Source organism: Scyliorhinus torazame, chromosome 25 (assembly GCF_047496885.1).
Source record: "Scyliorhinus torazame isolate Kashiwa2021f chromosome 25, sScyTor2.1, whole genome shotgun sequence".
In the NCBI taxonomy this organism is placed as follows: Eukaryota; Metazoa; Chordata; class Chondrichthyes; order Carcharhiniformes; family Scyliorhinidae; genus Scyliorhinus; species Scyliorhinus torazame.
In genome coordinates this window covers 39,638,255-39,666,016 of record NC_092731.1, presented here as the reverse complement: position 1 = coordinate 39,666,016, position 27,762 = coordinate 39,638,255, and the positions used below count along the sequence as shown (strand labels likewise).

General features: G+C 49.8%; 1 protein-coding gene across 1 annotated transcript; it reads right to left on the bottom strand.

Annotated features, from left to right (window-relative positions):
* Positions 1-13,407: 13,407 nt before the first annotated feature.
* Positions 13,408-25,521, bottom strand: LOC140402551 (acidic phospholipase A2 PA-3-like). Its single transcript, XM_072490401.1, has 4 exons — positions 25,269-25,521; positions 23,288-23,456; positions 17,338-17,447; positions 13,408-13,786 (listed from the first exon to the last, which is right to left on the bottom strand). Exons 1-4 carry the CDS (start codon positions 25,309-25,311, stop codon positions 13,644-13,646), a joined length of 465 nt encoding a protein of 154 aa, XP_072346502.1. The 5' UTR covers positions 25,312-25,521; the 3' UTR covers positions 13,408-13,643.
* Between the last annotated feature and the right edge of the window lie 2,241 nt (positions 25,522-27,762).

Genomic DNA, 27,762 nt, shown 5'->3' with positions numbered 1-27,762 from the left:
GTAAAGTCTTGGAGGGGATTATAAGAGACAAGATTTATAATCATCTAGATAGGAATGATATGATCAGGGATAGTCAGCATGGCTTTGTGAAGGGTAGGTCATGCCTCACAAACCTTATCGAGTTCTTTGAGAAGGTGACTGAACAGGTAGACGAGGGTAGAGCAGTTGATGTGGTATATATGGATTTCAGTAAAGCGTTTGATAAGGTTCCCCACGGTAGGCTATTGCAGAAAATACGGAGGCTGGGGATTGAGGGAGATTTAGAGATGTGGATCAGAAATTGGCTAGCTGGTGGTGGTGGTTGATGGGAAATGTTCAGAATGGAGTTCAGTTACAAGTGGAGTACCACAAGGATCTGTTCTGGGGCCATTGCTGTTTGTCATTTTTATCAATGACCTAGAGGAAGGCGCAGAAGGGTGGGTGAGTAAATTTGCAGATGATACTAAAGTCGGTGGTGTTGTCGACAGTGTGGAAGGATGTAGCAGGTTACAGAGGGATATAGATAAGCTGCAGAGCTGGGCTGAGAGGTGGCAAATGGAGTTTAATGTAGAGAAGTGTGAGGTGATTCACTTTGGAAGGAATAACAGGAATGCGGAATATTTGGCTAATGGTAAAGTTCTTGAAAGTGTGGATGAGCAGAGGGATCTAGGTGTCCATGTACATAGATCCCTGAAAGTTGCCACCCAGGTTGATAGGGTTGCGAAGAAGGCCTATGGAGTGTTGGCCTTTCTTGGTAGAGGGATTGAGTTCCGGAGTCAGGAGCACTCCCCGGCACAGACCCCCCCCCATCCTTCTCCCCGGCACGGACCCCCCCATATTCCTCCCCGGCACGGACCCCCCCCCCATCCCCCTCCCCGGCACGGGCCCCCCATCCTCCTCCCCGGCACGGAACCCCATCCCCCTCCTTGGCCCTCCCCGGCACGGACACCCCCATCCTCCTCCCAGGCACGGACAACCCCCCCATCCCCCTCCCCGGCACGGACCCCCCCCATCCTCCTCCCCGGCACGGATCCCCCCCCATTCCCCTCCCCGGCACGGACCCCCCCATCCCCCTCCCCGGCCCTCCCCGGCACGGACCCCCCCCCCCCCCCCCCATCCTCCTCCCCGGCACGGACCCCCCCCTCCCGGCACTCCCACGGAGCTCAGCCCACTCTAACCACCCCCCAGGCCGTCACTCACCTCCTCGCTGGTTGGCGTGAACCTGGAGCACAGGGTCACGCCGATGAAAAGGAGGTTTGATTTACGTCGACGTGAACGGTCATCCCGTCGACGGGACTTCGGCCCATCCGGAAGGGAGAATATCGGCAGGCCCAAAATCGGCTGCCTTGCGCAGACCCGTGCCATTCTCCGCGGCAGCGGCGACATTAACGCCCCGACGACTTTTCTCCCTTCAGAGACTTCGGCAACCGGCGGGGGCGGGATTCACGGCGGCCAACGGCCATTCTCCGACCCGCTGGGGGGTCGGAGAACGGCGCCCCTCATTTTGCACTTCTCTGGCGCGAAGAAATGCCGATGAATTTATGTTTGGTCCTTTGCTCAGGATACTGAACTGCCTTCGTTCATCGAAAAAACGCAATGTTTACTATTGCGGTTCTGTGACAGTTAATATTTGAGGTCTGTTCTTGAGAAAATGTCTGGGGCGTTATTCTCCGACCCCCCAGGATGGGGGGTGGGGGGTCCGTGCCGGGGAGGAGGATGGGGGGGTCCGTGCCGGGGAGGAGGATGGGGGGGTCCGTGCCGGGGTGGGTGATGGGAGGGCAAGTGAGTTGGTCCACCTGGCCAGGTGCCAGCCTCCAACAGTTGGACCAATGCGGTCCATGCCACCTGGCTGGGGGGAGGAAGGGATATGGGCAATGATGACATGTCGTCGTTCCCCCCTCCCCCCACCAGGCCGTCATGTTTTCAGACCATCCAGCGATGTTGGCCGCCGTGGCGGCAGCCGCTAATGTCCATGTTGCCCTGGATGAGGAGGAGGAGGAGGAGGAGCGTGCCAGAGAGGCGGCGCAGGCTGCCGCAGAGGGGCAGGCGGCAGCCGCCCAGGCTGGAGGGACACCTGACCGACAGGACGAGGAGGGGGAGGTGGACGTCGCGGCCCCACGGCAACGGAGGCACCCGAGGTCGCCCCGTGTGTACCGGCCCCGGCAGTCATACCAGGACCTCAAGGACCGGGAATGCAGGAGGAGACTTCGGATGAGGCGGGAAACCGTGGCACACATCTGCCACCTGCTGGCACACCTGTCACCGCGTGGCACTGGCGGGGGACACCCTCTCCCCGTGTCCGTCAAGGTTACAGTGGCCTTGAACTTTTATGCAACGGGGTCATTCCAGGCACCGAGTGGGGGCCTGTCCGGCATATCGCAGACATCGGTGCACCGGTGCATCCGGGCAGTGACAGATGCCCTATATGCCATGGCGCACCACTACATCCGCTTCCCTGTGGACCGGGCCAGCAAGATGCCCGGGCCGTGGGCGTCTCTGCCGTGGCCGGGTTCCCCATGGTCCAGGGCGCGATTGATGGGATGCACGTCGCCGCGCGGCCACCTGCAGATAACAGGGCCGTGTTCACCAGTAGGAAGGGGACCTATTCGATGAACGCACAGGTGGTCTGCGACCACCGCATGATGATCCTGCAAGTCTGCGCCAGTTACCCAGGCAGTGTACACGACTCATACGTGTTGTCGCGGTCATCCATCCTCAGCATGTACGAGGGACGCCATCCCCGGCTGAGGGGCTGGTTGCTGGGCGACAGGGGCTACCCATTGCGATCGTGGCTGATGACGCCTATACGGAGGCCACGCAATGAGGCGGAGAACCGCTACAATGATGCCCATGTAGCGACAAGGGGAGTGATAGAGAGGTGCTTTGGTGTGTTGAAGATGCGTTTCAGGTGCCTGGGCCTCTCTGGGGGCGCCCCCCAGAATCGGTCAGATAGGGTCGGCCGCATCATTGTGGTGTGCTGCGTCCTGCACAATATAGCCCAGCAGAGGGGCGATGTGCCGCAGGCAGAGGAGGGCGGAGTGGAGGAGCAGCAGGAAGAGGCGCAGTCCTCCCCAGATGAGGCGGGTCAGGGCAGACGGGCTAGACACAGGCGGGTGGTTGCCCACCGTTACCGGCTGGCCCAGCGGGCACGGGACAGACTGATAGCCGCCCGCTTCACTGACTCGATGGGCGTGGGAATCGGGTAGTATGGCCACAGACCGCACACCATGGCAACAGCCGACCACCCACACCCCCCACCCATCCACCCACCCAGCACCCTCACCCCCCTCCCCAACCCCACCCACCCCACCCGCATGCACACCGCACCCCCCCCCCCCCCCCATTGCCGATCCACCTGCGGCACAACGGGCCGGGCTCACACAGTTGCGGGTGGACGCGTGTCTATTGCAGGCCATGGAGGATGATGACAACTCGCCCTGCGGTGAGCTCCTGGCTCCACATCGTTGGACTATGTCTGACCCATGGCCACAGTACCACCATCCACCCGGACCATCCCTGCATGCAGCTGTGACACTGCAGCGCACGGTCCCGTCCTCTGCCCGGGGGATGTTGATGGCGGCCCAGGGGGAAGGGGGCAGACTCACCTGGGGCTGAGGTAAGACCACCCCTCACACACACACTTGCGCTCAACGTACATGACACCCCCGCACGCTTTGGACAGAGCACAAAGGCAGCTTCTGTAGGTGTAACATTGACTTTAATAACCAAAGGAGTTCATGCACGTGCCCTAGCCCCTAAAACTCATCTGTGCCCTACACCCGTGCCAACTTACTCAGTGTCTAATTGTTTGGCCTTACGGGCCCTTTGACTACGTCTACGTGGTTCCCCAGACGGTACAGCAGAACTGGAGGTGGACTCCTGTGATTCCTGCCCTCTGACACGGGATCCCTTTGGCGGCCGTTTCCTGGGGCGTCCTGGCCTAGATGGGCCAGGCTGCGGCCCGGGCGACTGGGATGGCGAGCTGCCAGCCTTTCCTGCCCGTTGCCCACCCGATGCACCTGGGACGGAAGGGGGGGAGTCCGAGGTGTCGCGGTGTTCCCGGACCTCCCCTACAGGGGGACCCGGGACGGACCACACTACCTCCTCCTCCCTCGGGGTGCCCGATGGCCCCCAGGCCTCTACATGGGTGGGGGATGTGAACGGACTGGCCATCCGACGCCCCCCCGACATCTGGCGCTGCCAGTCCTGGAGGCCCGTGCTGGTGTCGACAGGGGACTGCAGGTTTGCAGCCATGGAGCCCAGGGGGTTGGCAAACCCTGTCTGTGACAGTGCGACGCCGGCTCGCACATGGCCACTGGCGCCGATGCCCTCAGCGATGGCCTGCAGAAACTGGGCCATGGCCTGCAGAGACTGGGCTATGGCCTGCTGAGACTGGGCCATGGTGTTGAGCACCTCTGCCATCTGGCGCTGGCACTGGCTCATGGCCTCCTGTGAGAGGGCAGCCGTGTCCTGGGCCACAGACGCCGCCTGCATGGAATGCCGCAGGCCTCGCAAACCGTTCCCCATGTCTGACACCGTCGCACCCATTGCCTCCACCGCGGATGCCACCCACGCGGTGTCGGCCTGGGTAGCACGCATGACTGGCACCACTCCCAGCTCCTGGACGCGGGTGGACTCCTCCACCTGGGACTGCAGCCGCCGCAAGCCGGCCGTCACCCTCTTCGCTCGTCTCCGGGTCGGTGGTTGCATCGGATCTAAGTGTGGGTGTGGTAACTCCAGGAACCCGGGATCCATCCGGGCGGCAGATGTTCGCTTGGGCTGGACTGCCCTCCGACCGCCCGGCCCCTCTGCTGCTCCTACCTCCACCTGCTGTACCGGGACGGCTGTGTTGTGCGCACCAGTGAGTGTACCAGACGCCTCATCACGAAAGTGCCCAACCGAGGTGAGTGTTTCTGCGATGGTGGAGGGTGTTGGTGACAGCAGTGGCGTTGTGTCGTGCTCTTCGTCCCACTCTGAGTCCATGGCACTTTGGGGTGGGGGTTCGTCTCCAACCATCCACTCTGAGTCACTGTCCGGTATTTCGTCTTCTTGGGTAGTGGTGTCCTGGGTAGTGGTGTCCTGGGTAGTGGTGTCCTGGGTAGTGGTGTCCTGGGTAGTGGTGTCCTGGCTCGGATGTGACGGGGGCCTGTGGCTGCCCCCCTCGTCGCTGGGTGGTCGCTCCCGCACGTGACGGGGGTGTCGTCTCCCTGTTGCTCCAGGTCTCTCGTCTTCCGTGGCCTCCGAGGGGCATTCTGCGGGCGTCGCATGCCGGAGGGTCCGGGTCTCTCCGTCTGCCGTGGCCTCTGAGGGGCATCCTGCGGGCGGTCTGCATCTGCGGGGATGGGTGCCTGGACGTTTGGTCCTGCGATACACAATGAAGCATGCATGGTTAGACACGCAGGCACTGATCAGGTGATATGGGGGAGGGGGGCTATGGGGACGGGCTGTCGGTGGCTCACTTGCTAGTACGCCCCCGACCTCTGCATCAGCAACCTCCCGGTCGTCAGGTCCGCCAGCCAGTTCCAGGGCCCTTTCCTCGTGTTCGGTCAGTGGCCTCTCATCAGCGGGGCCTCCTCCAAGTGTTCACTTGGGGATATGGGGGAGAGGGGGATATGGGGGAGGGGGGATATGGGGGAGGGGGGATATGGGGGAGGGGGGATATGGGGGAGTGGGGATATGGGGGAGGGGGGATATGGGGGAGGGGGTATATGGGGGAGGGGGGATATGGGGGAGGGGGGATATGGCGGTGGGGGGGATATGGGGGAGGGGGGATATGGGGGAGGGGGGATATGGGGAGGGGGGATATGGGGGATATGGGGAGGGGTGATATGGGGGAGGGGGGATATGGGGGAGAGGGGGATATGGGGGAGGGGGATATGGGGGAGGGGGGATATGGGGGAGGGGGGATATGGGGAGGGGGATATGGGGGAGGGGGGATATGGGGGAGGGGGGGAAATTGGGGAGGGGGGATATGGGGGAGGGGGGATATGGGGGAGGGGAGATACGGGGGATATGGGGAGGGGGGATATGGGGGAGGGGGATATGGGGATATGGGGGAGGGGGGATATGGGGGAGGGGGGATATGGGCGAGGGGAGATATGGGGAGGGGGGCTATGGGGGAGGCTCACCCTGCCTGCTCTGACGAGGTCGTTCACCTTCTTGTGGCACTGGGTGCCTGTCCATGGTGTCAGGGCCACAGCGGTGACGGCCTCTGCCACCTCCCTCCACAGACGCCGGCTGTGGCGTGGGGCAACTCTGCGGCCGTGCCCGGGATACAGGGCGTCCCTCCTCTGCTCCACAGCGTCCAGGAGCGCCTCAATGTCACGGGACTGGAACCTCGGGGCTGAGCGGCGGCCAGCCATCCAGTCAGCTGTTCCGGTCGGGTGTTCCGGTCGGGTGGGGGGGAGCAGCGCGGCCTTATGAGCCGTCACGCCGTGCGGCGCGTATGACGCTGCATGGCATGAACCACGTGCTCAAGCGCGGATCCCGTCACGTCGCTGCTAGCCTATTTCGGGCCGGAGACTTTTGACCCATTTTTCCGGCGTGACGCAAGTCGGATTTGCGCCGTTTTTTGCGCAGATCGGCGGACTTTGCTCCGATAACGGAGAATTTCGCCCCATGTTTCTTGTTTAAACAAGAGGAGGGTGGTGACAAAATGATGTCTGGTCGAGAACTCTTCCTCCACCCCTTTTCAAACCAGCAGAGAATTGACCCGTGCTTGTTAATGCCTGGATCTGGTATGTCTCTCTTGTGGGGACCATGAATTTGGATTCAGTTGAATTGGTTTCTGGAGCAGGCGAGGAGCTGGGTTTGGGGTTCGCCCCTGTCCACACTCGGAGCTCTGGCTTTGTAATTCTGATAAAGTAATAAAAAAACTGCCGAAGATGTATTTTTAATTGGAACTTACAAATCTTAATTTTTGAATTGTCAGATATATTTTAGTTAACCCACTCTGTCCCAAGCAGAATGGATCTTTGGTGTTTTACTTTACAAGTAACTGCAAGTGGACAATATTTACAGTAGCTTCAGGAATTTGAGTTGGTTGAGTTATTGTAAACTGGCTAATTAAACAGGCACAAGCCCGTCGGGGCCGGGTTCAAGCGCAACAGAATCAGGCGCGTAACCACGAGGAAACTAAATATGAAAAGGTTGCAAAACATGAGAACTACTAACCCCTGAATAACAGACGTGTTCGGCCCATACAGGAAAAGCTTTATACGGACAACACCGAACACCTGGGGACGACCAGGACACTTTTCCTTTAAATCTTTAGGTTAAACATTCAAAAAAGGCTGGAACGCCAGCAGCAGCTGTGGGGACACCTGGTGGCTCTTGGGATCTCAGAACAACCACAAGCACATTAGAGCGCAGGAACATCACTGATTTCACAACGGACACCGGATCAACGTGGCGATAGGAACTATGGTGCTTTAAATAATTTTATTGATGAGATGTGCATCCCAGCAGCTAGAGGCTGGAACAATGATAGAACTTATCTTAATGCGTGGCTGCAGCTACATTCGGGGAAAGATGGGTTTACAAATTGTTTTTGTATTTCTCGTGGGTTCCGGTATTGTTAATAATATGAAATGAATATGTATCGTGTTTTAAGTAAGGTTGTTATGAAGCCAATGACACGGGTGCCACTAGATTTTGAGGGCATGACAACCCACACAGGGTTAAAAGAGGCATAATCAATGATGTAGTAACTTGACTCAACACAAAACTTCTGTGGTAAAGTCACCAGACATACAAAGGTTAAATGCGAAGGTGGAACAACTTACAGGAATAAGGAAGAGAATATTGGAGAGAGCAGAGAAAGGTCGAGTTAGCTTGGGGAAGAGGGCCTGGGTATACAATTGAATAGGACAACAGTGTTAGGGACACACACTGAGACAATCAACAATAATTAACAAACTCATCGACCGAGAAAGGGAGACAGCCGGAAGGCTCTGACAGGGTAGCTAGGCCACAACCTAGATCTGATCTAAAGGGGGGAGGTGCCTGATTGAATAGACAGCCTGCAACTGGCTAAGCTAGCCGAATGGCAAGGGACGCTGGACAACCGTACTCTGAGGTACCAGAGTATACTCAGCGATCCCCAACTGTAGAATGGACGAAATGACAGGGGTAGAGATGGTCCTGATGATCACTATCATCACACCAGACTCAGGGCCATACCCTCACAACGAACTGGAGGACATTGGAATCATACAGGCTAACTCCTCCCTCAGGTACTATCTCATCGAGACGTCTGCTATACGCAGGGATAATACATGGGATCTCCCTCACGTTGCCCCACCCGGTGGGACAGGGAGAGTTGGACGAATGTGGGTGAATCAGAACTCATGGTTGCGTCTCAGAGATTACACCTGCCTCCGTGCATTTTAAGTTTACGGAGGAAAATGAAATACTGCGTCTCTGCCACGGTAACCTCCTATTGCTATAACTTTTGCACCCCTTCGGCCCACCACCATCGGCCTAGCAAGGATCACTTGGGTTAGGATTATAACTAGCCAGAGATGGTCCCACATCTTGCAGAAACTCTGAGGGAACGAAGACTCAAGATCGGTCAATCAGTTAAGCTTTACCACCGGTTAATGAAAAATTCATGCTTTGAAAAACAAAAAGCAGACAGACACACACAGAGGAACTACTTCAGAGTGAAAGTTAGTGGCAGAGAGTGTGGCACCGTTAGATGAGCTGACTTGAAAACTGCGATGAATAACAACATTTAATGACAGACAGCAGAGTTAGTCAGGGAGGCAGGAATGATTGATATCAAGACATTAAATGTGACATATATGGGGTTGTTTGAGGGGTGATCTTTGAATCACATGCACGCAGAGGCGGATCTACTATGAAACTAATGAAGTTTAAGCTTCAGGGCCCCTAATCCCGGAGGGGCCCCCAAAGCGACTTTTGTCCACATTGCTTAAAACTTTTGGGTCTACTGTATGAGACGGGGTTTTTAAAAAATAATAATATTAATAATATAGTGTAATTCACTACAAAATAATAGTAAAAGTAAAAATTAAAAGGTTATTAAAGTATCATGTAGGCTAGCCGTAAACGAAAAAACGTTCAAATTAAGGGTGTTTCATTCTAAATATATTTAATATAAAATAATTATAAATAATTTAAAACACTATTAACAGTTATGACAGAAATACAAACAGTCGATGACGTGTCGTAACAACAAAGGGGATCCGTTGAAAAGGCAATCACGATGCTAACGTGAATTTTCAACGTGATTGCACTCGTGATCGCGATCTAGACAAGAATCTTTTTCAATAAAGTGTTCATAAGGATACAATATTTTAATTACCCCGACTCAAAAATAAATGCTGTATTTAGAAAAGTAAGGCAAGTAATAAAGGTGAAATAGTGTTCGATTAGCCTAAGCCTATTGTTTTTATGAAGAGGTGAACGGAAGGTAGGCTCCGACCGCATAGCCTAGGCTAATACTATATTACAAGTATTTATGACAAAGTAATAAAAGGGTGAATTTGTGTTAAATTACAGGTGTTTATTGTGAAAAGTGTTCACATAATGGTAAAATTGGGTTCCATTACCTTAGCCTATGTGTTTTGGTGGCCTACTCTTGCCTAACTTAGTCTAGCCTAGTGTAGGCTAGCTTGAACATAGCCCAGTTTAGTCTATTTAGCTGATTTATTATAAATCTTTAAAAATGGTGCTTTACTTTCTGAGAAGGGTTTTTTTAAAAAAACCTTTCTCTGAAAGTAGACCTAAAAAAATGTCCTTTCAAAGCACGCGACAATAGTCGCATGACTCAAATTTTTTGTTGTATATATTTCAACAATGCCAATGTTTGCGAGTCAGTAGCACAGTTGTTGTAAAGGTGGAGTGTTGTGGGAAGGTGGCTGTTCTGCTGTGGCTAATGTAATTTTCCCCCCCTTTTTAACAGAGGTCAAGACCCTAGAGGAATAACAATGAGTTCATGAAAGTACTTAAGTGGATACCAAAAACGCAAACTCAATGAAATGCGATCTGATGAAATTTCTAAGTGTCAAAAACTAACAAACTATTTTGCAATGTCAAGTTTGTCAACACCTACAGTTGAAATAAGCCAAGCAAATACCATTGAAGCCAGTGATCGTGCACAAACCGTGGGAGCTCTTTCTAGCAATATCCAAACCCATGCATGAAGAATTGATAGAAATCATGGGAAAACATGTGCAAGGTGAAATTGTGAATCAAATCAACAACCTCGACACCAAATACTACTCTATTATTGTTGACTCTACGCCTGACCTGACACATGTTGACCAGTTGGTAATTGTGGTTCGATACTGCTATAATGGGAAACCCTGTGAGAGATTTTTAACATTTTTACCGATAGAAAACCATTCATCCACGACCTTGTTCAACAAAATACAACAAGTCCTGGGTGAACAGAAGCTTTCACTTGAAAGTATCCGTGGTCAGTCCTACGATAATGCACCTAACATGAAGCGCTCAGAGAAAGGGCTGCAAGCACTCCTTAAAAACATTAACAGGTACGCAGACTATGTACCATGTGCAGCCCATTCACTTAACCTTGTTGGAGAAAAGGCAGTGTCTACTCTACCTGAAGTTGTTGACTATTTTGGCATTTTGCAGGAGCTGTATGTTTTCTTTTCTGGATCTCCACGAAGATGGGGGATTTTAAACACACAGGGCAATCTACATTTTTCTCTAAAGAGCTTAAGTGTAACTAGATGGCCTGCACACTATGAAGCAGTCCGGGCAATTAAAAATGGATATCTGGGTATTTTACAAACTCTCAAACATATTTTTGAAGACTCAGAAGAGAAGCCTGAATGTAAACGAGATGCAAAGAATTTATACCACAAGTTGGTAAAGCTGGAATATGCTATTTTTACATTCGTTTGGGAAGAAGTGCTGGATATTTCAACTAAACAAGTAAGAAACGCCAAACCCCTGGTTTTGATGTATTTGAAGGTTATCTTCTGCTATCATCTTTGCTTTCATTTGTTAAAGAGCTCAGAGAAAATTCAGCCGATAGGATTACACACTGAATCAGATGCAAAAGGTTTGTGTGACGATATCACCTCAAGTTATTCTGATGCTTCCAAACTCATAGTTACAAGAACATTTTCAGATGGAACAAGTGGTATTATTTCTTTGAGAGGAGCTGACAAATTTAGGATAGAAGTTCTATATCAACTCTATGAATGCTGATAATCCAGTTACGCAAGAGGATTGACCCATATGAGCAGATTGCAAAAAGGTTCAAGTTCCCCTCAGAATTGGTGAACAATTCTGAAATTGCTGAGGACAGTATTAAACTTATAATATCGTATTACAAAGATGATATTGACCACAAATTAGTCAACGTGTGTTATCAGTTCAAAAAATATTTGCACCTTAGGAAATCCCAGTGCACAGAAGAAAACACGCCATCTAAAATGCAATGCGCAGAAGTTCTTCAGCTTATTGGTGAGCAACATCTAATTGAAGTGTTCCCCAATATTACTACTGCGCTAAGCTGTGCTTGACAATGCCTATCACGAGCTGTGAAGCAGAAAGGAATTTTTCAAAGCTATCCTTTATAATGAACAAATTTCGGTCTACCATGACTGAAGAGCGCTTAAATTCTTTATGCATATTGTCTCTCGAAAATGACATTGCAAGGAAGCTCTCATATGACAAAACTGTACGTGAATATGTTGCTAGAAAAACCAAAAAAAAGAGTATTTTGTGAAATGTGCTTCATGTAGTATATTCTCATAGGTGTCAAAAATAAAAGATTATATTGACTGTGGTCTTTTCTATGTTTTATTTCTACATTCTATGATGCATCATGCATGTATATAACATTTCCCTAATTTTCATCCCCCCATAACTCGAAAACTATAAGGCATAGGAAATCTTTATTCACACCAGTGGCTTTGACATGTGAGATAATCCAGTACAGCCATTTTAATCAAAATCTGAGATGTAGTGGTTACATTTTTAAACATTTTGTGATTGTCGTGGAACAATCCCATTGAAGAAGATAACAGTGGTTACCCAGACCTCGTTGCTGGTTGCGAAGGGGACCCCATAACAGTTTAGGCTTCAGGGCCCCAAAAATGTAGGTCCGCCACTGCATGCACGGTGTACGTATGGAACATCTGGGACGTTACATGCCCCAAAGGCCGTATTAAAGCACCCTGCAGCCCTCATATCGAATCATTGTGGTCATCTGGGATTCAGTAAACTTCTTCCAGGGCCAAAAGAAGGGACTGTTGGGGGACATTTTCTGATACTGGACTATGATATAGATTCTCGGTGGCCCTGTAACAACATTTTTGCTCCTATATTACTTTTGAATAGTTCTGCTGGGACAAAAGGTACTCATTGGCTTAGATCCCTGTTTAGAAGAGGCAATTTGTAGAAAGAGATAGTGTATACACAATGATTAAGGACACAAAATGGCTGTTAATTATTATAGCAATACTAAATACACAAAATGGCTGAACTTAAGCTACCTCGTGAGAACCAGGCGTGTGTCTGTACAGGGTATATTTAAAGAGCCACTGATAACAGCTTCACAGAACAAGGAGTGCAATGTATCCTTGATAAGGCTCAATTTCCACAGCTGCAGACAGGACATATCCTTGTGTTAGTTTTGAATGACTTCTGTTTGAAGTTAGGGGCGGGTAAGACAGCACCCACTTTAACCATTTATGTGATAACTGGGATGCTAAGAAAATTGATTGACTGCATGTAATGGATTGTGACGCGAATATAGTTGATTGATTGTATGTAAATGAGAATACAACTGATTCCGCCCCTTGGATCTGTATATTAACCCAATTCAAACCTTAGCTCAAGTGAGAAAGCGGATTGCGAGACTGCGTAGTCTCCAGATCTTTCTCCCAGGTCTGAAATAATAAACTGCCCCTTTATACTCATCCTCAGGCTTTCGTGTCAATATTTTCATCTCTAACAACAGTGTCACTGGTGAGAAGATTCCTGTAGTGAACACAGTTTGGTCTCACATTGCTAAAGATTTAAACACTTTGCAATAACTTGGGGCAGGAGTCTGAATGAATGAGAGATTTAACAATATTTACTGGGGGTAATTTTGACCCGGGTGTGAGAGCCACTTTATATCTCTCCCAATTCTTATTTACACTGATTGCAGCAAAGTTGAAATTACCCCACGAATTGCAGCATTTGGCTCAATGAAGTTGGCAGTTTCAGACTGTGACACCAGGGGTGCCTCTTGTCAGCATTTGAGAGCAGAGACATGACGGCTGCTGCTGCTGTTACACCAGCAGGTGGCAGTGTCGCACCACAAAGTACAAAGAGAACAACAGGATCCCATACTGTCTGTGAAAGGTCAGAATGTCTGTGCAGAAACTAATTGGACACGCCCCCTGTATCAATAATGAATAAACACTCCCACTCCCAGCATTGCATGCTTCAATCAGTGTATTTTATTTCACCAGAATTGTAAAGTACATTTGAAATGAATTAAAGGTAAAACAGCAACAAAAGCGAGATCTGAGAGAGACTCAGTGAGCAATTAGAAATCAGGGAGACGGCGAGAGAGAAATCCCATCAATCACACCCGGAATATTCTATTGGAGAGATTCTTGTCAGTGTGACTCTCGGTCACATCACCATCGCTTCATTGCGAGCTGGAGCTATTAGACGGTCTTGCACAGGCTTTGGTCATAATCATAATACTGTGGGTTGTATGAGTGGCTGTGCTTCCTGAAGCACAGAGCAGCTGCAACATCGCAGTTGCAGACCTTCGTACCACATGCTAAACGTGTCAGAATTGTATCAGCTGAAAAAGAGGAGAGAACAACCAAATATACACAGTGTAAAATATGCACTGTCATGTACACATGGAAACACACACTGGAATATACACACATTAATGTACACACTGATGAGGTGGGTGGGGTTGAGGATGTGAGATTCTGCAACATTGAAAAATCTTCATTGTTGTTGGGTCCTTAATGTTGTGGGTGACTCACAATGGTTGGGGCCCAATAATGTTCTTCAAGCTTCCGAAACGACGGGGCTGCTAACGTCTCAGAATGTCTCTGATGTGCGAATGGCCGTCCTCAAGTTCTGGATGGTCATTAATTTTCAATCTAATACTTTGGTGCTGAGGGGGTGGGTGGGTCTGAAGCTGTGGAGAGTCGTTAACGTGGGTGAGGAAGGGGTGGCCTGGAATCGTCGGCTGTGGATTCTGTCCTTGGTGTTGTCAGGGGTTCCCCAATATTGTGAAACTCCCTAATGCTGTCAGTGATGTGGGCTGCATTTCTTTAACGTATTGGGGGCCCTAACATTGTGGGGTGCCCCTAACATGGTGATTTCTATGGGTGACATAATGAGAGTCCCACCACAGCGAGAAGCAGCAAACTATCTCAAACCTCGATATCGCCACAAATGTTCCCCACCTCGAATCTGGGGAATTGTGAAATCTCACTGAGCGATATTTCTAAACTTGAAACCCAAATTAGTTAAACAAAATTCACTGCGAGGCCGGTGATGTCTGATCCACAGCAACCACATCTTCAGTAAGTGTCCACAGATCGAGGAACTGCGGCTCAGAGTGAATGAGCTGGACTCGGAGCTTCAGACAAGAATTGTTATTGCAATGGGCCATTTACCTTTGGAAGAGCATTCTACTGAGACAGGACAGGTGATTGATAACAAATTCTTGATAATGGTGAGCTGGTGATAAATATCAGGAGACAGCATGTACGTGTCTCTGTACTGATTGGATATTATAATTAAATAGGTATTAATCTGTTATAATTGGTTAGTCATTGTTTTATACTCTGCATAATTTCAACCCAATGAATAGTCATAATTGGACATAGATAACTAATGATATGTGATTGGTATGTGCTGAACTCCTGTAACTTAATCTGAAATATAATTGTCTATACAATACTGGAAACAGGGCTGTCTGGTGTGATAGCCGCAAACACCACCAGTCCAGTTCTAACTGCAATAAGGATCTTGTTTATAACTCCATGACACCCCTGGGGAGTATTAGGGCTCACTCACTGTCTAAGATGTCATACGAGGCAGGCTCACATTTCTGGCCCTGTTCCCTCCTACCTCACATTGAGGGTGACACCAGGTGGGATGTTCAAGCATCATGGGGGACCTGCCCCACCATCACTCCCCACCCTGCACACCCTCTACATCCAGGCCCAGCCCATTCCCAACACCCTGGAGGTAGAGGATGGCTGCAGGGTCAGAATGTTGGTGCAAAAATGTTTCCTGGTGACGAGAAACATGGGGCTGGAGTCTCCGCCGGCGGGATGCTCCATTTTGCCGGCAGCCCGGGGGTTTGCCGACGGTGTGGGGCTGCCCCACAATGGGAAACCCCATTGAGCGGCCGGCGTAGCGGAGAAACCCGCCGGCGGGGTGAAACAGAAATGTGGCCGGGTGGAGAATTCAGCCCATTGTTGTGCCCTATCACCGATGTGCCACACCCGTGCCAACTTAAGTGGTCTGATAGATCATAGACTCCCTACATTTCAGAAGGAAGTCATTCGACCCATCGAGCCTGCACTTTCCCTCCTGTGTCTGGGTGTTTAATGGTCTCTGGGCTACTCTATGGGACGGAGGTGTGTCTGGAGTGATCTGAAGTCTCCACTGTCACCTCGCATTACCAGTCCTGGAGGCCGACTCTCGTCTGAGGCATGGTCTCGATGCCCTCAACCATGAAGCACTGAGACTGGGACACATGCCCCCGAGACTGGGCCATGTCACTTGCTGCAGGGACATTATTGGGCTCTCACTTGGTTGCCAAGTGCTGACGTCTGTTTCCAAAATTGCGCTTTCCTCAGCCTCGCCCGCTTGATTTGGGGGCGAGGCCCACCTGCTCAAAATGGCGACCCGATAGTGGAATTCTTCGCTATTCCTCGCAAATCTCACCATGCAGAATATGATGGTGCCTGGCCCGGTAACAGGATGCAAATATATACACTGGGTTTTTTAAAATTTAAACTACCAAATTCATTTTCTTTTCAAATTAAGGGGCAATTTAGCTTGGCCAATCTACCCACCCAGCACATCTTTTGGGTTGTGGGGATGAGACCCAGGCAGATACGGGGAGAACGTGTAAACTCCACATGTGATTGAGGGCCGGGATCGAACCCAGGTCTTCGGTGCCATGAGGCAGCAGTGCTAACCACTGTGCCGCCCTTGGATGCAAATAGATCGTAATTGTCCGTGTCTATTCTCCCACTGGTGCCCCATTTCTGTCCGACTCTGGATTCTTTGCAGACGGCCGCTGGAACCAGAGTTCCTGATGCGCGGAGAATCCAGCCCATAGTCTCCCAAACGGAAAGTTCCGGGCCTGGGGCGAAATTCTCCCCCAACGGCGCGATGTCTGCCGACTGGCGCCAAAAACGGCGCCAATCAGACGGGCATCGCGCCGGCCCAAAGGTGCGGAATGCTCCGCATCTTTGGCGGCCTAGCCCCAACATTGAGGGGCTAGGCCGACGCCGGTGGGATTTCCGTCCCGTCAGCTGGTGGTAATGGCGTTTGTTGCCCCGCCAGCTGGCGCGGAAATGCGGCGCATGCGCGGGAGCGTCAGCAGCCGCTGTCAGTTTCCCGGCGCATGCGCGGGAGCGTCAGCGGCCGCTGTCAGTTTCCCGGCGCATGCGCAGTGGGGAGAGTCTCTTCCGCCTCCGCCATGGTGGAGGCCGTGGCGGAGGCGGAAGGGAAAGAGTGCCCCCACGGCACAGGCCCGCCCGCGGATCGGTGGGCCCCGATCGCGGGCCAGGCCACCGTGGGGGCACCCCCCGGGGTCAGATCGCCCCGCGGCCCCCCCCTCCAGGACCCCGGAGCCCGCCCACGCCGCCTGGTCCTGCCGGTAAATACCAGGTTTGATTTACGCCGGCGGGGGCAGGCAATTTCTGGGCGGGACTTCGGCCCATCTGGGCCGGAGAATCCAGCGGGGGGTCCCGCCAACCGGCGCGGCCCGATTCCCGCCCCCGCCCGATCTCCGGTACCGGAGACTTCGGCGGGGGCGGGGGCGGGATTCACGGCGGGGGGTCGGAGAATGACGCCCCTGGTCCCTTGAGCATTCCCAATTTTAATCGGTTCACCATTGGTGGCCGTGTCTTCAGGTGTCTGGGCCCCAAGCTCCGAAATTCCCTCCCTCCACCTTTCCGCCTCTATTGAGACATTCCTTAAAACATCTTTTTGTCATCTGAACATTGGATGTTTCATTGCCCTAAAGGCACCACATAAATCTAAGTTGTTGTTGTCTCTTGCTAATGTTGATCGATTGAGGGAAGGGAGAGGACAGGGAGTCAGTGGAACTTCCCAAAGTCAAATTGATTTTGTTTGGTGTTTACTTACAGCATTGGGGGACCTCATTTTCACAATGTGTCGAGTACGGTGTAAACAGAGGTTTACATCCCAGTGAACTTTCGGCTTCTCCATAACAGTCATCGTGAACTTGACAGCATCTGAGTGGGTGACAAACAAGAGCTATCATTTCAGATGTAAGTTTTTCACGGAGAGACTGAAACTCAGTCAGGGGCTTAATGATTCCAAACAAGCCTCAGATTGGGTTCCCAACTCTGAAGAATTGTCCTGGAGTTTTCAGGAGCTAAAGATGAATCCTCAGGGAACTCATTTGACATAACTGAGGGGATTGCTGCACTTTAACAACATGGTCTTCTCCTATTATATTTCTTTTTAAAAATAAATTTAGAGTACTCATTTCATTTTATTTCCAATTCAGGGGCAATTTAATGTGGCCAATCCACCTACTCTGCATATCTTTGGGTTGTGGGGGCGAAACCCACGCAAACACGGGGAGAATGTGCAAATTCCACATGGACAGTGACCCAGGGCCGGGATCGAACCTGGGATCTCGGCGCTGTGAAGCAGCAGTGCTAACCACTGCGCCACCGTACTGCTCTCCTATTTTATTTCAACGGATTTGTTCATTGGAGATAAACTGGGGATGGGAGGGAAAATATGTTTCTGAAAAAACACCCAATCAGATGAAAAAGAGTGGAAATGTCAGACCAATGGCAGCATGGAGGTGGGATGTTTGAGGTGGGAGGTGATATCTTGAACACTCCAGGAATATATACAATTATTCTTGGTATCATCATCATCAAAGCGATATTTTCTGAAAGAACATGGAGCCCTGCCCACAACAAACATGGAGATTGTCCGAGACAAACATGGAGGCTGCCCATGACAAACATGGAGGCTGCCCAAAACCAACACTGTGTGCTGCCCAAGACAAACATGGAGGCTGCCCAAAACCAACACTGTGTGCTGCCCAAGACAAACATGGAGGCTGCCCATGACAAACATGGAGGCTGCCCACGACAAACATGGAGGCTGCCCACGACAAACATGGAGGCTGCCCCCAAGAAATGTGGCAATAAGCTGCCCATGACAAATAGCGAGGCTGTCTATGACCAGCATGGTGGTCTGAAGATTTTGCTGTTTTCCACTTATAAACCAAAATTCAACGACTTTAACTTGCTGCTTTTGTATTCAGGTAGTGGGAGATTACCAGAAATTGTAAGTAACAGCAGAGGTCCAGTTTAATTGGGTCATTTATTCGGGTGACCAGGTTTTCAAAAGTCAAAAGTCGGACACATTGAAAAAACAACCGAGATGATGCTCATGTTGAGTGACCAATGGCAGGAGTCTGGGGAATATGTCCAATCAGAGTTGGATACCCTTTAAAGACTCCCAATTATTGAAGACAGCGGTTATGAGCGACAGACTTCTATTTAAATGGACCCAATCTTCCGAGGAATGACGATCACTGATCATCGGATTGCCACTCCTCTCACACTTACTTCCCTCGCTGCTGGTCTGTGATGTGGAGAGATGCCAACAGCGTGGGTTCAATTTCCGCACCATCTGGGGTTATCCATGAAGGCCCCGCCTTCTCAACCTTGACCCTCTCCTGAGGTGTGGTGACCCTCAGGTTAAATCACCAACAGTCAACTCACTCCCTCAAAGGGGAAAGCAGCCTATGGCCTTCTGGGATGATGGCAACTTCACCTTTTTCACTTACCTTTAAGCGGAGCTCAATCATTCTCACTTGGATTTCTGAACAGGGTCTCCCGGGAAATACTGAGCATAACTGCTCCTGGAGTCGGTGCCTCACGGAGCAGGAACAGCCCTGAATAGTTACCCCAAGTAGCTCCTATAAATTAACCTCAGTAACCCCCATAAAATACCCCAGTAACTCCTATAAATTACCCCAAGTAGCTCCTATAAATTACCCCAGTAACTCCTATAAATTACCCCAGTAACTCCTATAAATTACCCCAGTAACTCCTATAAATTACCCCCAGTAGCTCCTATAAATTACCCCCAGTAACTCCTGTAAATTACCCCAGTAACTCCTATAAATTACCCACAGTAGCTCCTGTAAATTACCCCCAGTAGCTCCTATAAATTACCCCAGTAGCTCCTATAAATTAACCCCAGTAACTCCTATAAATTACCCCCAGTAACTCCTATAAATTACCCCCAGTAACTCCTATAAATTACCCTCAGTAGCTCCAATAAATTACCCCCAGTAACTCCTATAAATTACCCCGTTGCTCCTACAAATTACCCCAGTAACTCCTATAAATTACCCCCAGTAACTCCTATAAATTACCCCAGTAGCTCCTATAAATTACCCCCAGTAACTCCTATAAATTACCCCCAGTAACTCCTATAAATTACCTCCAGTAGCTCCTATAAATTACCCCAGTAACTCCTATAAATTACCCCCAGCAACGCCGATAAATTAGCCCCAGTAATTCCCATAAATTACCCCACTAACCCCGATAAATTACCCCCAGTAACTCCTATAAATTACACCCAGTAACTCCTGTAAATTACCCCCATAAATTCCTATTAATGACTTCCAGTCACTTCTATAGGGGTTGGTTTAGCACACTATGCTAAATCGCTGGCTTTTAAAAGCAGACCAAGGCAGGCCAGCAGCACGGTTCAATTCCCGTACCACTCTCCCCGAACAGGCGCCGGAATGTGGCGACTAGGGACTTTTCACAGTAACTTCATTTGAAGCCTACTTGTGACAATAAGTGATTTTCATTTTATTGTTCATTTATAATTTACCTCCAGTAACTCCTATAAATTACCCCCAGTAGCTCCTATAAAGTACCCCCAGTAACTTCTATAAATTACCCCAGTAACTCCTATAAATTACCCCCAGTAGCTCCTGTAAATTACCCCCAGTAGCTCCTGTAAATTACCCCCAGTAGCTCCTACAAATTACCCCAGTAACTCCTATAAATTACCCCCAGTAACTCCTATAAATTACCCCAGTAACTCCTATAAATTACCCCCAGTAACTCCTATAAATTACCCCCAGTGACTCCTATAAATTACCCCAGTAACTCCTATAACTTACCCCAGTAACTCCTATAAATAACCCCCAGTAGCTCCTATAAATTACCCCAGTAGCTCCTATAAATTACCCCCAGTAGCTCCTATAAATTACCCCAGTAACTTCTATAAATTACCCCCAGTAGCTCCTATAAATTACCCCCAGTAGCTCCTATAAATTACCCCCAGTAGCTCCTGTAAATTACCCCCAGTAGCTCCTACAAATTACCCCAGTAACTCCTATAAATTACCCCCAGTAACTCCTATAAATTACCCCAGTAACTCCTATAAATTACCCCCAGTAACTCCTATAAATTACCCCCAGTGACTCCTATAAATTACCCCAGTAACTCCTATAACTTACCCCAGTAACTCCTATAAATAACCCCCAGTAGCTCCTATAAATTACCCCAGTAGCTCCTATAAATTACCCCCAGTAGCTCCTATAAATTACCCCCAGTATCTCCTATAAATTACCCCAGTAACTCCAATAAATTACCCCCAGTATCTCCTATAAATTACCCCAGTAACTCCAATAAATTACCCCCAGTAACTCCTATAAATTACCCCAGTAACACCTATAAATTACCCCCAGTAACTCCTATAAATTACCCCCAGTAACTCCTATAAATTACCCCAGTAACTCCTATAAATTACCCCCAGCAACGCCGATAAATTAGCCCCAGTAATTCCCATAAATTACCCCACTAACCCCGATAAATTACCCCCAGTAACTCCTATAAATTACACCCAGTAACTCCTGTAAATTACCCCCATAAATTCCTATTAATGACTTCCAGTCACTTCTATAGGGGTTGGTTTAGCACACTATGCTAAATCGCTGGCTTTTAAAAGCAGACCAAGGCAGGCCAGCAGCACGGTTCAATTCCCGTACCACTCTCCCCGAACAGGCGCCGGAATGTGGCGACTAGGGACTTTTCACAGTAACTTCATTTGAAGCCTACTTGTGACAATAAGTGATTTTCATTTTATTGTTCATTTATAATTTACCTCCAGTAACTCCTATAAATTACCCCCAGTAGCTCCTATAAATTACCCCCAGTAACTCCTATAAATTACCCCCAGTAGCTCCTATAAAGTACCCCCAGTAACTTCTATAAATTACCCCCAGTAGCTCCTATAAATTACCCCCAGTAGCTCCTGTAAATTACCCCCAGTAGCTCCTACAAATTACCCCAGTAACTCCTATAAATTACCCCCAGTGACTCCTATAAATTACCCCAGTAACTCCTATAAATTACCCCAGTAACTCCTATAAATAACCCCCAGTCACTCCTATAAATTACCCCCAGTAGCTCCTATAAATTACCCCCAGTATCTCCTATAAATTACCCCAGTAACACCTATAAATTACCCCCAGTAACTCCTATAAAATACCCCCAGTAGCTCCTATAAATTACCCCCAGTAACTCTTATACATTACCCCCAGTAGCTCCTATAAATTACCCCCAGTAGCTCCTAGAAATTACCCCCAGTGACTCCAATAAATTACCCCCAGTGACTCCTATAAATTACCCCCAGTAGCTCCTATAAATTACCCCAGTAACTCCTATAAATTACCCCCAGTATCTCCTATAAATTACCCCAGTAACTCCTATAAATTACCCCCAGTAACTCCTATAAATTACCCCCAGTAACTCCTATAGATTACCCCCAGTAACTCCTATACATTACCCCCAGCAACTCCGATAAATTAGCACCAGTAATTCCCATAAATTACCCCAGTAACTCCTATAAATTACCCCCAGCAACTCCGATAAATTAGCCCCAGTAATTCCCATAAATTACCCCAGTAACTCCTATAAATTACCCCAGTAACTCCTATAAATTACCCCCAGCAACTCTGATAAATTAGCCCCAGTAATTCCCATAAATTACCCCAGTAACTCCTATAAATTACCCCAGTAACGCCTATCAATTACCCCCAGTAACTCCTATAAATTACCCCAGTAACTCCTATAAATTACCCCAAGTAACTCCTATAAATTACCCCAGTAACTCCTATAAATTACCCCAAGTAACTCCTATAAATTACCCCAGTAACTCCTATAAATTACCCCCAGTAACTCCTGTAAATTACCACCAGTGACTCCTATAAATTACCCCCAGTAACTCCTGTAAATTACCCCCAGTAGCTCCTATAAATTACCCCAGTAACTCCTATAAATTACCCCCAGTGACTCCTATAAATTACCCCCAGTAACTCCTATACATTACCCCCAGTAGCTCCTATAAATTACCCCAGTAACTCCTATAAATTACCCCCAGTAACTCCTATAAATTACCCCCAGTAACACCTATAAATTACCCCCAGTAACTCCTATAAGTTACCTCCAGTAACTCCTATAAATTATTCCCAGTAACTCCTATAAATTACCCCCAGTATCTCCTATAAATTACCCCAGTAACTCCTATAAATTACCCCAGTAACTCCTATAAATCACCCCCAGTAACTCCTATAAATTACCCCAGTAACTCCTATAAATTACCCCCAGTAACTCCTATCAATTACCCCAGTAACTCCTATAGATTACACCCAGTAACTCCTGTAAATTGCCACCAGTAACTCCTAGAAACTACCTCCAGCAACCTGTATAAATTACGCAAAGTAACTCCTGAAAGTTAACTGCAGTTACTCCAATGAGTTACTGAATAAATGACTCTCCATTTATCGGAACATGAGGTCAACCTGGTCATTATATCTTAGCGATTGTGGGATCTTGCTGTGTACAAATTGCGTTCTACCTGGAGGCAGTGATAAGGACGATAGAGAAACAAGCTCTGTCTCTCTGAGGAATGTCTTGTCTCTGCTTTGTACCAGAGTAAAACCTTGCTGATTCTCAGCCAGCGCAAACACCCACATCTTCACGGAGAGAGTTTTTACACAAGTATCGTCTCATTTTACCTGTCGAGGTCATCCAATGGCTGGTTTCCATTTCCTCCATACCCACAGAAACAGCCATAGTCCATGTAGCGCTGGTTCGGGACATTTGGACTGGCACACACAACAACATTTTTGAAGTTAACCACGCTTCTTCCCTGAACTGCGAATCCCTGAGCAGGGATGCAAATTGCTACAAGAGGAAAACAAAATGAATCATTGTGTCAGGAAAGCCCTGGTACAGAGTGAGCAGGGAGACAATTTAACAACACGCCGATTTAGAAAGCAGAAGAACGGCAAAAGAATATTCCTGAATTCAGCGGAAATTGAGTCTGGGAAACAGGCCATTCGGCCCAACAATCCCATGGGCTGGATTCTCCGTCAGCAGCGGGGTTCCCGACCCAGCGGAGAATCGAGCACTGGTCTAAAAGCGAGATCAGTGCCGATGTTGCAGTCCCCCGCCCGCAGCGGCAGTGAGCTACACGCCCCTCGCCGGCAGGAGGATGCAAATGGGCATTGAGCATCCAGTAAACTCTGATTAACGGGCTGGAAACCCGCTTTTCCAGACCCACGGGATGCTCCAGGCCTCGCAGCCGGGATTCAGGCGGCTGTGGATTGGCGAGGGTATTTTCAGGGGTTGCCCTGAAGCTGTGCACCCCGCGGTGGGTCAAGGCGGTAAGTATGTAACGTACGTGCCCCCCAAAGTCCATGGATGGCCCCCAGCCCCTCACAACACAAACCCTCTTGGTCTGACTGACAGCCCCTCACCACATCAAAGGCAGATAAGTGCTTCATGCGTAAAACAGAGCAAGTCAAAGCAATTGGCGGCCCTTTAGCGGGTCCGACGGCCTCCCACAAGCTCCATGCCCTGCATACATTTGTGTAGCGAATGAGAGCAATTTGCTCCTAGGACCCACTCCTAGTGCCAGCGCAGACCCGGAGCGATTCCACTCCAGCGGGAGAACATGGACTCCTGAATGGACAATCCAGACGCATGGTTATTGATCTGTTCCACACCAGGTTCCTCCCACCCTCTTCCTCTAACAGTAGCAGTGTAACTTTCCATTCCTTTCTCCCTCATTTACTTACCGAGCTTACCCTCAAAGCCATCAATAATATTCACATCAAATATTCCCTGTGGCAGTGAGTTTCACAATCTGCCCATCAAACACTCCCAGGACAGGTACAGCACGGGGTCAGATACAGAGTAAAGCTCCCTCTACACTGTCCCCATCAAACACTCCCAGGACAGGTACAGCACGGGGTCAGATACAGAGTAAAGCTCCCTCTACACTGTCCCCATCAAACACTCCCAGGACAGGTACAGCACGGGGTCAGATACAGAGTAAAGCTCCCTCTACACTGTCCCCATCAAACACTCCCAGGACAGGTACAGCACGGGGTTAGATACAGAGTAAAGCTCCCTCTACACTGTCCCCATCAAACACTCCCAGGACAGCTACAGCACGGGGTTAGATACAGAGTAAAGCTCCCTCTACACTGTCCCCATCAAACACTCCCAGGACAGGTACAGCACGGGGTTAGATACAGAGTAAAGCTCCCTCTACACTGTCCCCATCAAACACTGCCAGGACAGGTACAGCATGGGGTTAGATACAGAGTAAAGCTCCCTCTACACTGTCCCCATCAAACACTCCCAGGACAGGGACAGCACGGGGTTAGATACAGAGTAAAGCTCCCTCTACACTGTCCCCATCAAACACTCCCAGGACAGGTACAGCACGGGGTTAGATACAGAGTAAAGCTCCCTCTTCACTGTCCCATCAAACACTCCCAGGACAGGAACAGCACGGGGTTAGATACAGAGTAAAGCTCCCTCTACACTGTCCCATCAAACACTCCCAGGACAGGTATTCACATTTCTTTTAGCTTCTTTCTCATTGACAATTCCCTGTTCTGAATTCCCCCAGTTTTGGGTGCTGCCTCACTTGCTGTTCCCCCCACTCCTACAGCACATCCCTGAGGTCTCCAGTTCATCACTTACCTCCGAGCACGATGAGGATGGCAGTGAGTTTCGGGGACTCCATGATTTCTCGTTTCCTCCGAGTGATCGATGTTTGTCTCTCCGTGGCTCTGCCTCTTTTATTCGGCTCTCGGGGTGGTTACAACCCAGATTAGCTCAGCAAATGCAAATAGGGTGAAGAATCCTTGGCTGCTGATTCAGATATTTTGCTGTTGTCCAACGTGTGAGAGGTTGCAAGCACCTGTGGTTCTGGTGTGGGGCTTGTAGGCTTGGATTCTCTGACCAAAATACTGAGAATTGAGGACATTTGTAAGTGTCACTTTATAGGTTGTGATGCACCACATGAATATATATGCCCAATCTTGTAGCTCAGGGCCTAATCAAGAGTCAGCACTTTCAGGAACTGTACCCCAGTGAGAGTCAGCACCATCAGGAACTGTGCCCCAGTGAGAGTCAGCACCTTCAGGAACTGTACCCCAGTGAGAGTCACCACCTTCAGGAACTGTACCCCAGTGGGAGTCACCACCTTCAGGAACTGTACCCGAGTGAGAGTCAGCAACTTCAGGAACTGTACCCCAGTGAGAGTCAGAACCTTCAAGAACTGTACCCCAGTGAGAGTCAGCAGCTTCAGGAACTGTACCCCAGTGAGAGTCAGAACCTTCAAGAACTGTACCCCAGTGAGAGTCAGCACCTTCAGGAACTGTACCCCAGTGAGAGTCAGCACCTTCAGGAACTGTACCCCAGTGAGAGTCACCACCTTCAGGAACTGTACCCCAGTGGGAGTCAGCACCTACAGGAACTGTACCCGAGTGAGAGTCAGCAACTTCAGGAACTGTACCCCAGTGAGAGTCAGCAGCTTCAGGAACTGTACCCCAGTGAGAGTCAGAACCTTCAAGAACTGTACCCCAGTGAGAGTCAGCACCTTCAGGAACTGTACCCCAGTGAGAGTCACCACCTTCGGGAACTGTACTCCAGTGAGAGTCAGCACCTTCAGGAACTGTACCCCAGTGAGAGTCACCACCTTCAGGAACTGTACCCCAGTGGGAGTCAGCACCTTCAGGAACTGTACCCCAGTGAGAGTCAGCAACTTCAGGAACTAATCTCCAGTGTGAGTCAGCACCTTCAGGAACTGTACCCCAGTGAGAGTCAGCAACTTCAGGAACTGTACCCCAGCGAGATTCAGCACCTTCAGGAACTGTGCCCCAGTGAGAGTCAGCAACTTCAGGAACTGTACCCCAGTGAGAGTCAGCACCTTCAGGAACTGTACCCCAGTGAGAGTCAGCACCTTCAGGAACTTTAAGAGCAGCACGGTAGCATTGTGTATAGCACAATTGCTTCACAGCACCAGGGTCCCAGATTCAATTCCAGCTTGGGTCACTGTCTGTGGGGAGTCTGCACATCCTTCCCGTTTGTGCGTGGGTTTCCTCCGGGTGCTCCGGTTTCCTCCCACAGTCCAAAGATGTGCAGGTTAGGTGGATTGGCCATGATAAATTGCCCTTAGTGTCCAAAATTGCCTTTAGTGTTGGATGGGGTTACTCGGTTATGGGGATAGGGTGGAGGTATGGACCTTGGGGAGGGTGCTCTTTCCAAGAGCCGGTGGAGACTCGATGGGTCGAATGGTCTCCTTCTGCACTGTAAATTCTAAGATAATCTATGAACTTTACCCCAGTGAGAGTCAGCACCTTCGGGAACTGTACTCCAGTGAGAGTCAGTATGCTCAGGAACTGTACCCCAGTGAGAATCAGCAACTTCAGGAACTGCACCCCAGTGAGAGTCAGCACCTTCAGGAACTGTACTCCAGTGAGAGTCAGCACCTTCAGGAACAGTACCCCAGTGAGAGTCAGCACCTTCAGGAACTGTACCCCAGTGAGAGTCAGCACCTTCAGGAACTGTACTCCAGTGAGAGTCAGCACATTCAGGAACTGTCTCCCAGTGAGAGTCAGCACCTTCAGAAACTGTGCCCCAGTGAGAGTCAGCACCTTCAGGAACTGTGCCCCAGTGAGAGTCAGCAACTTCAGGAACTGTCTCCCAGTGAGAGTCAGCACCTTCAGGAACTGTGCCCCAGTGAGAGTCAGCACCTTCAGGAACTGTACCCCAGTGAGACTCAGCACCTTCTGGTACTGTACCCCAGTGAGAGTCAGCACCTTCAGGAACTGTACCCCAGTGAGAGTCAGCACCTTCAGGAATTGTGCCCCAGTGAGAGTCGGCACCTTCAGGAACTGTACCCCAGTGAGAGTCAGCACCTTCAGGAACTGTACCCCAGTGAGAGCCAGCACCTTCAGGAACTGTACCCCAGTGAGAGTCAGCACCTTCAGGAACTGTACCCCAGTGAGAGTCAGCACCTTCAGGAACTGTGCCCCAGTGAGAGTCAGCACCTTCAGGAACTGTACCGCAGTGAGAGTCAGCAGCTTCAGGAACTGTCTCCCAGTGAGAGTCAGCACCTTCAGGAACTGTGCCCCAGTGAGAGTCAGCACCCTCAGGAACTGTCTCCCTGTGAGAGTCAGCACCTTCAGGA

Excerpts from the sequence above, each read along its gene's own strand:
- LOC140402551 (XM_072490401.1), bottom strand. The coding sequence starts at position 25,311 with ATGGAGTCCCCGAAACTCACTGCCATCCTCATCGTGCTCGGAG. Across the intron at positions 17,448-23,287 it reads CCATTGGATGACCTCGACAG|ATGCTGTCAAGTTCACGATG; the intron begins GTAAAATGAGAC and ends TCACCCACTCAG. Across the intron at positions 13,787-17,337 it reads AAATGAGGTCCCCCAATGCT|CTGATACAATTCTGACACGT; the intron begins GTAAGTAAACAC and ends CCTCTTTTTCAG.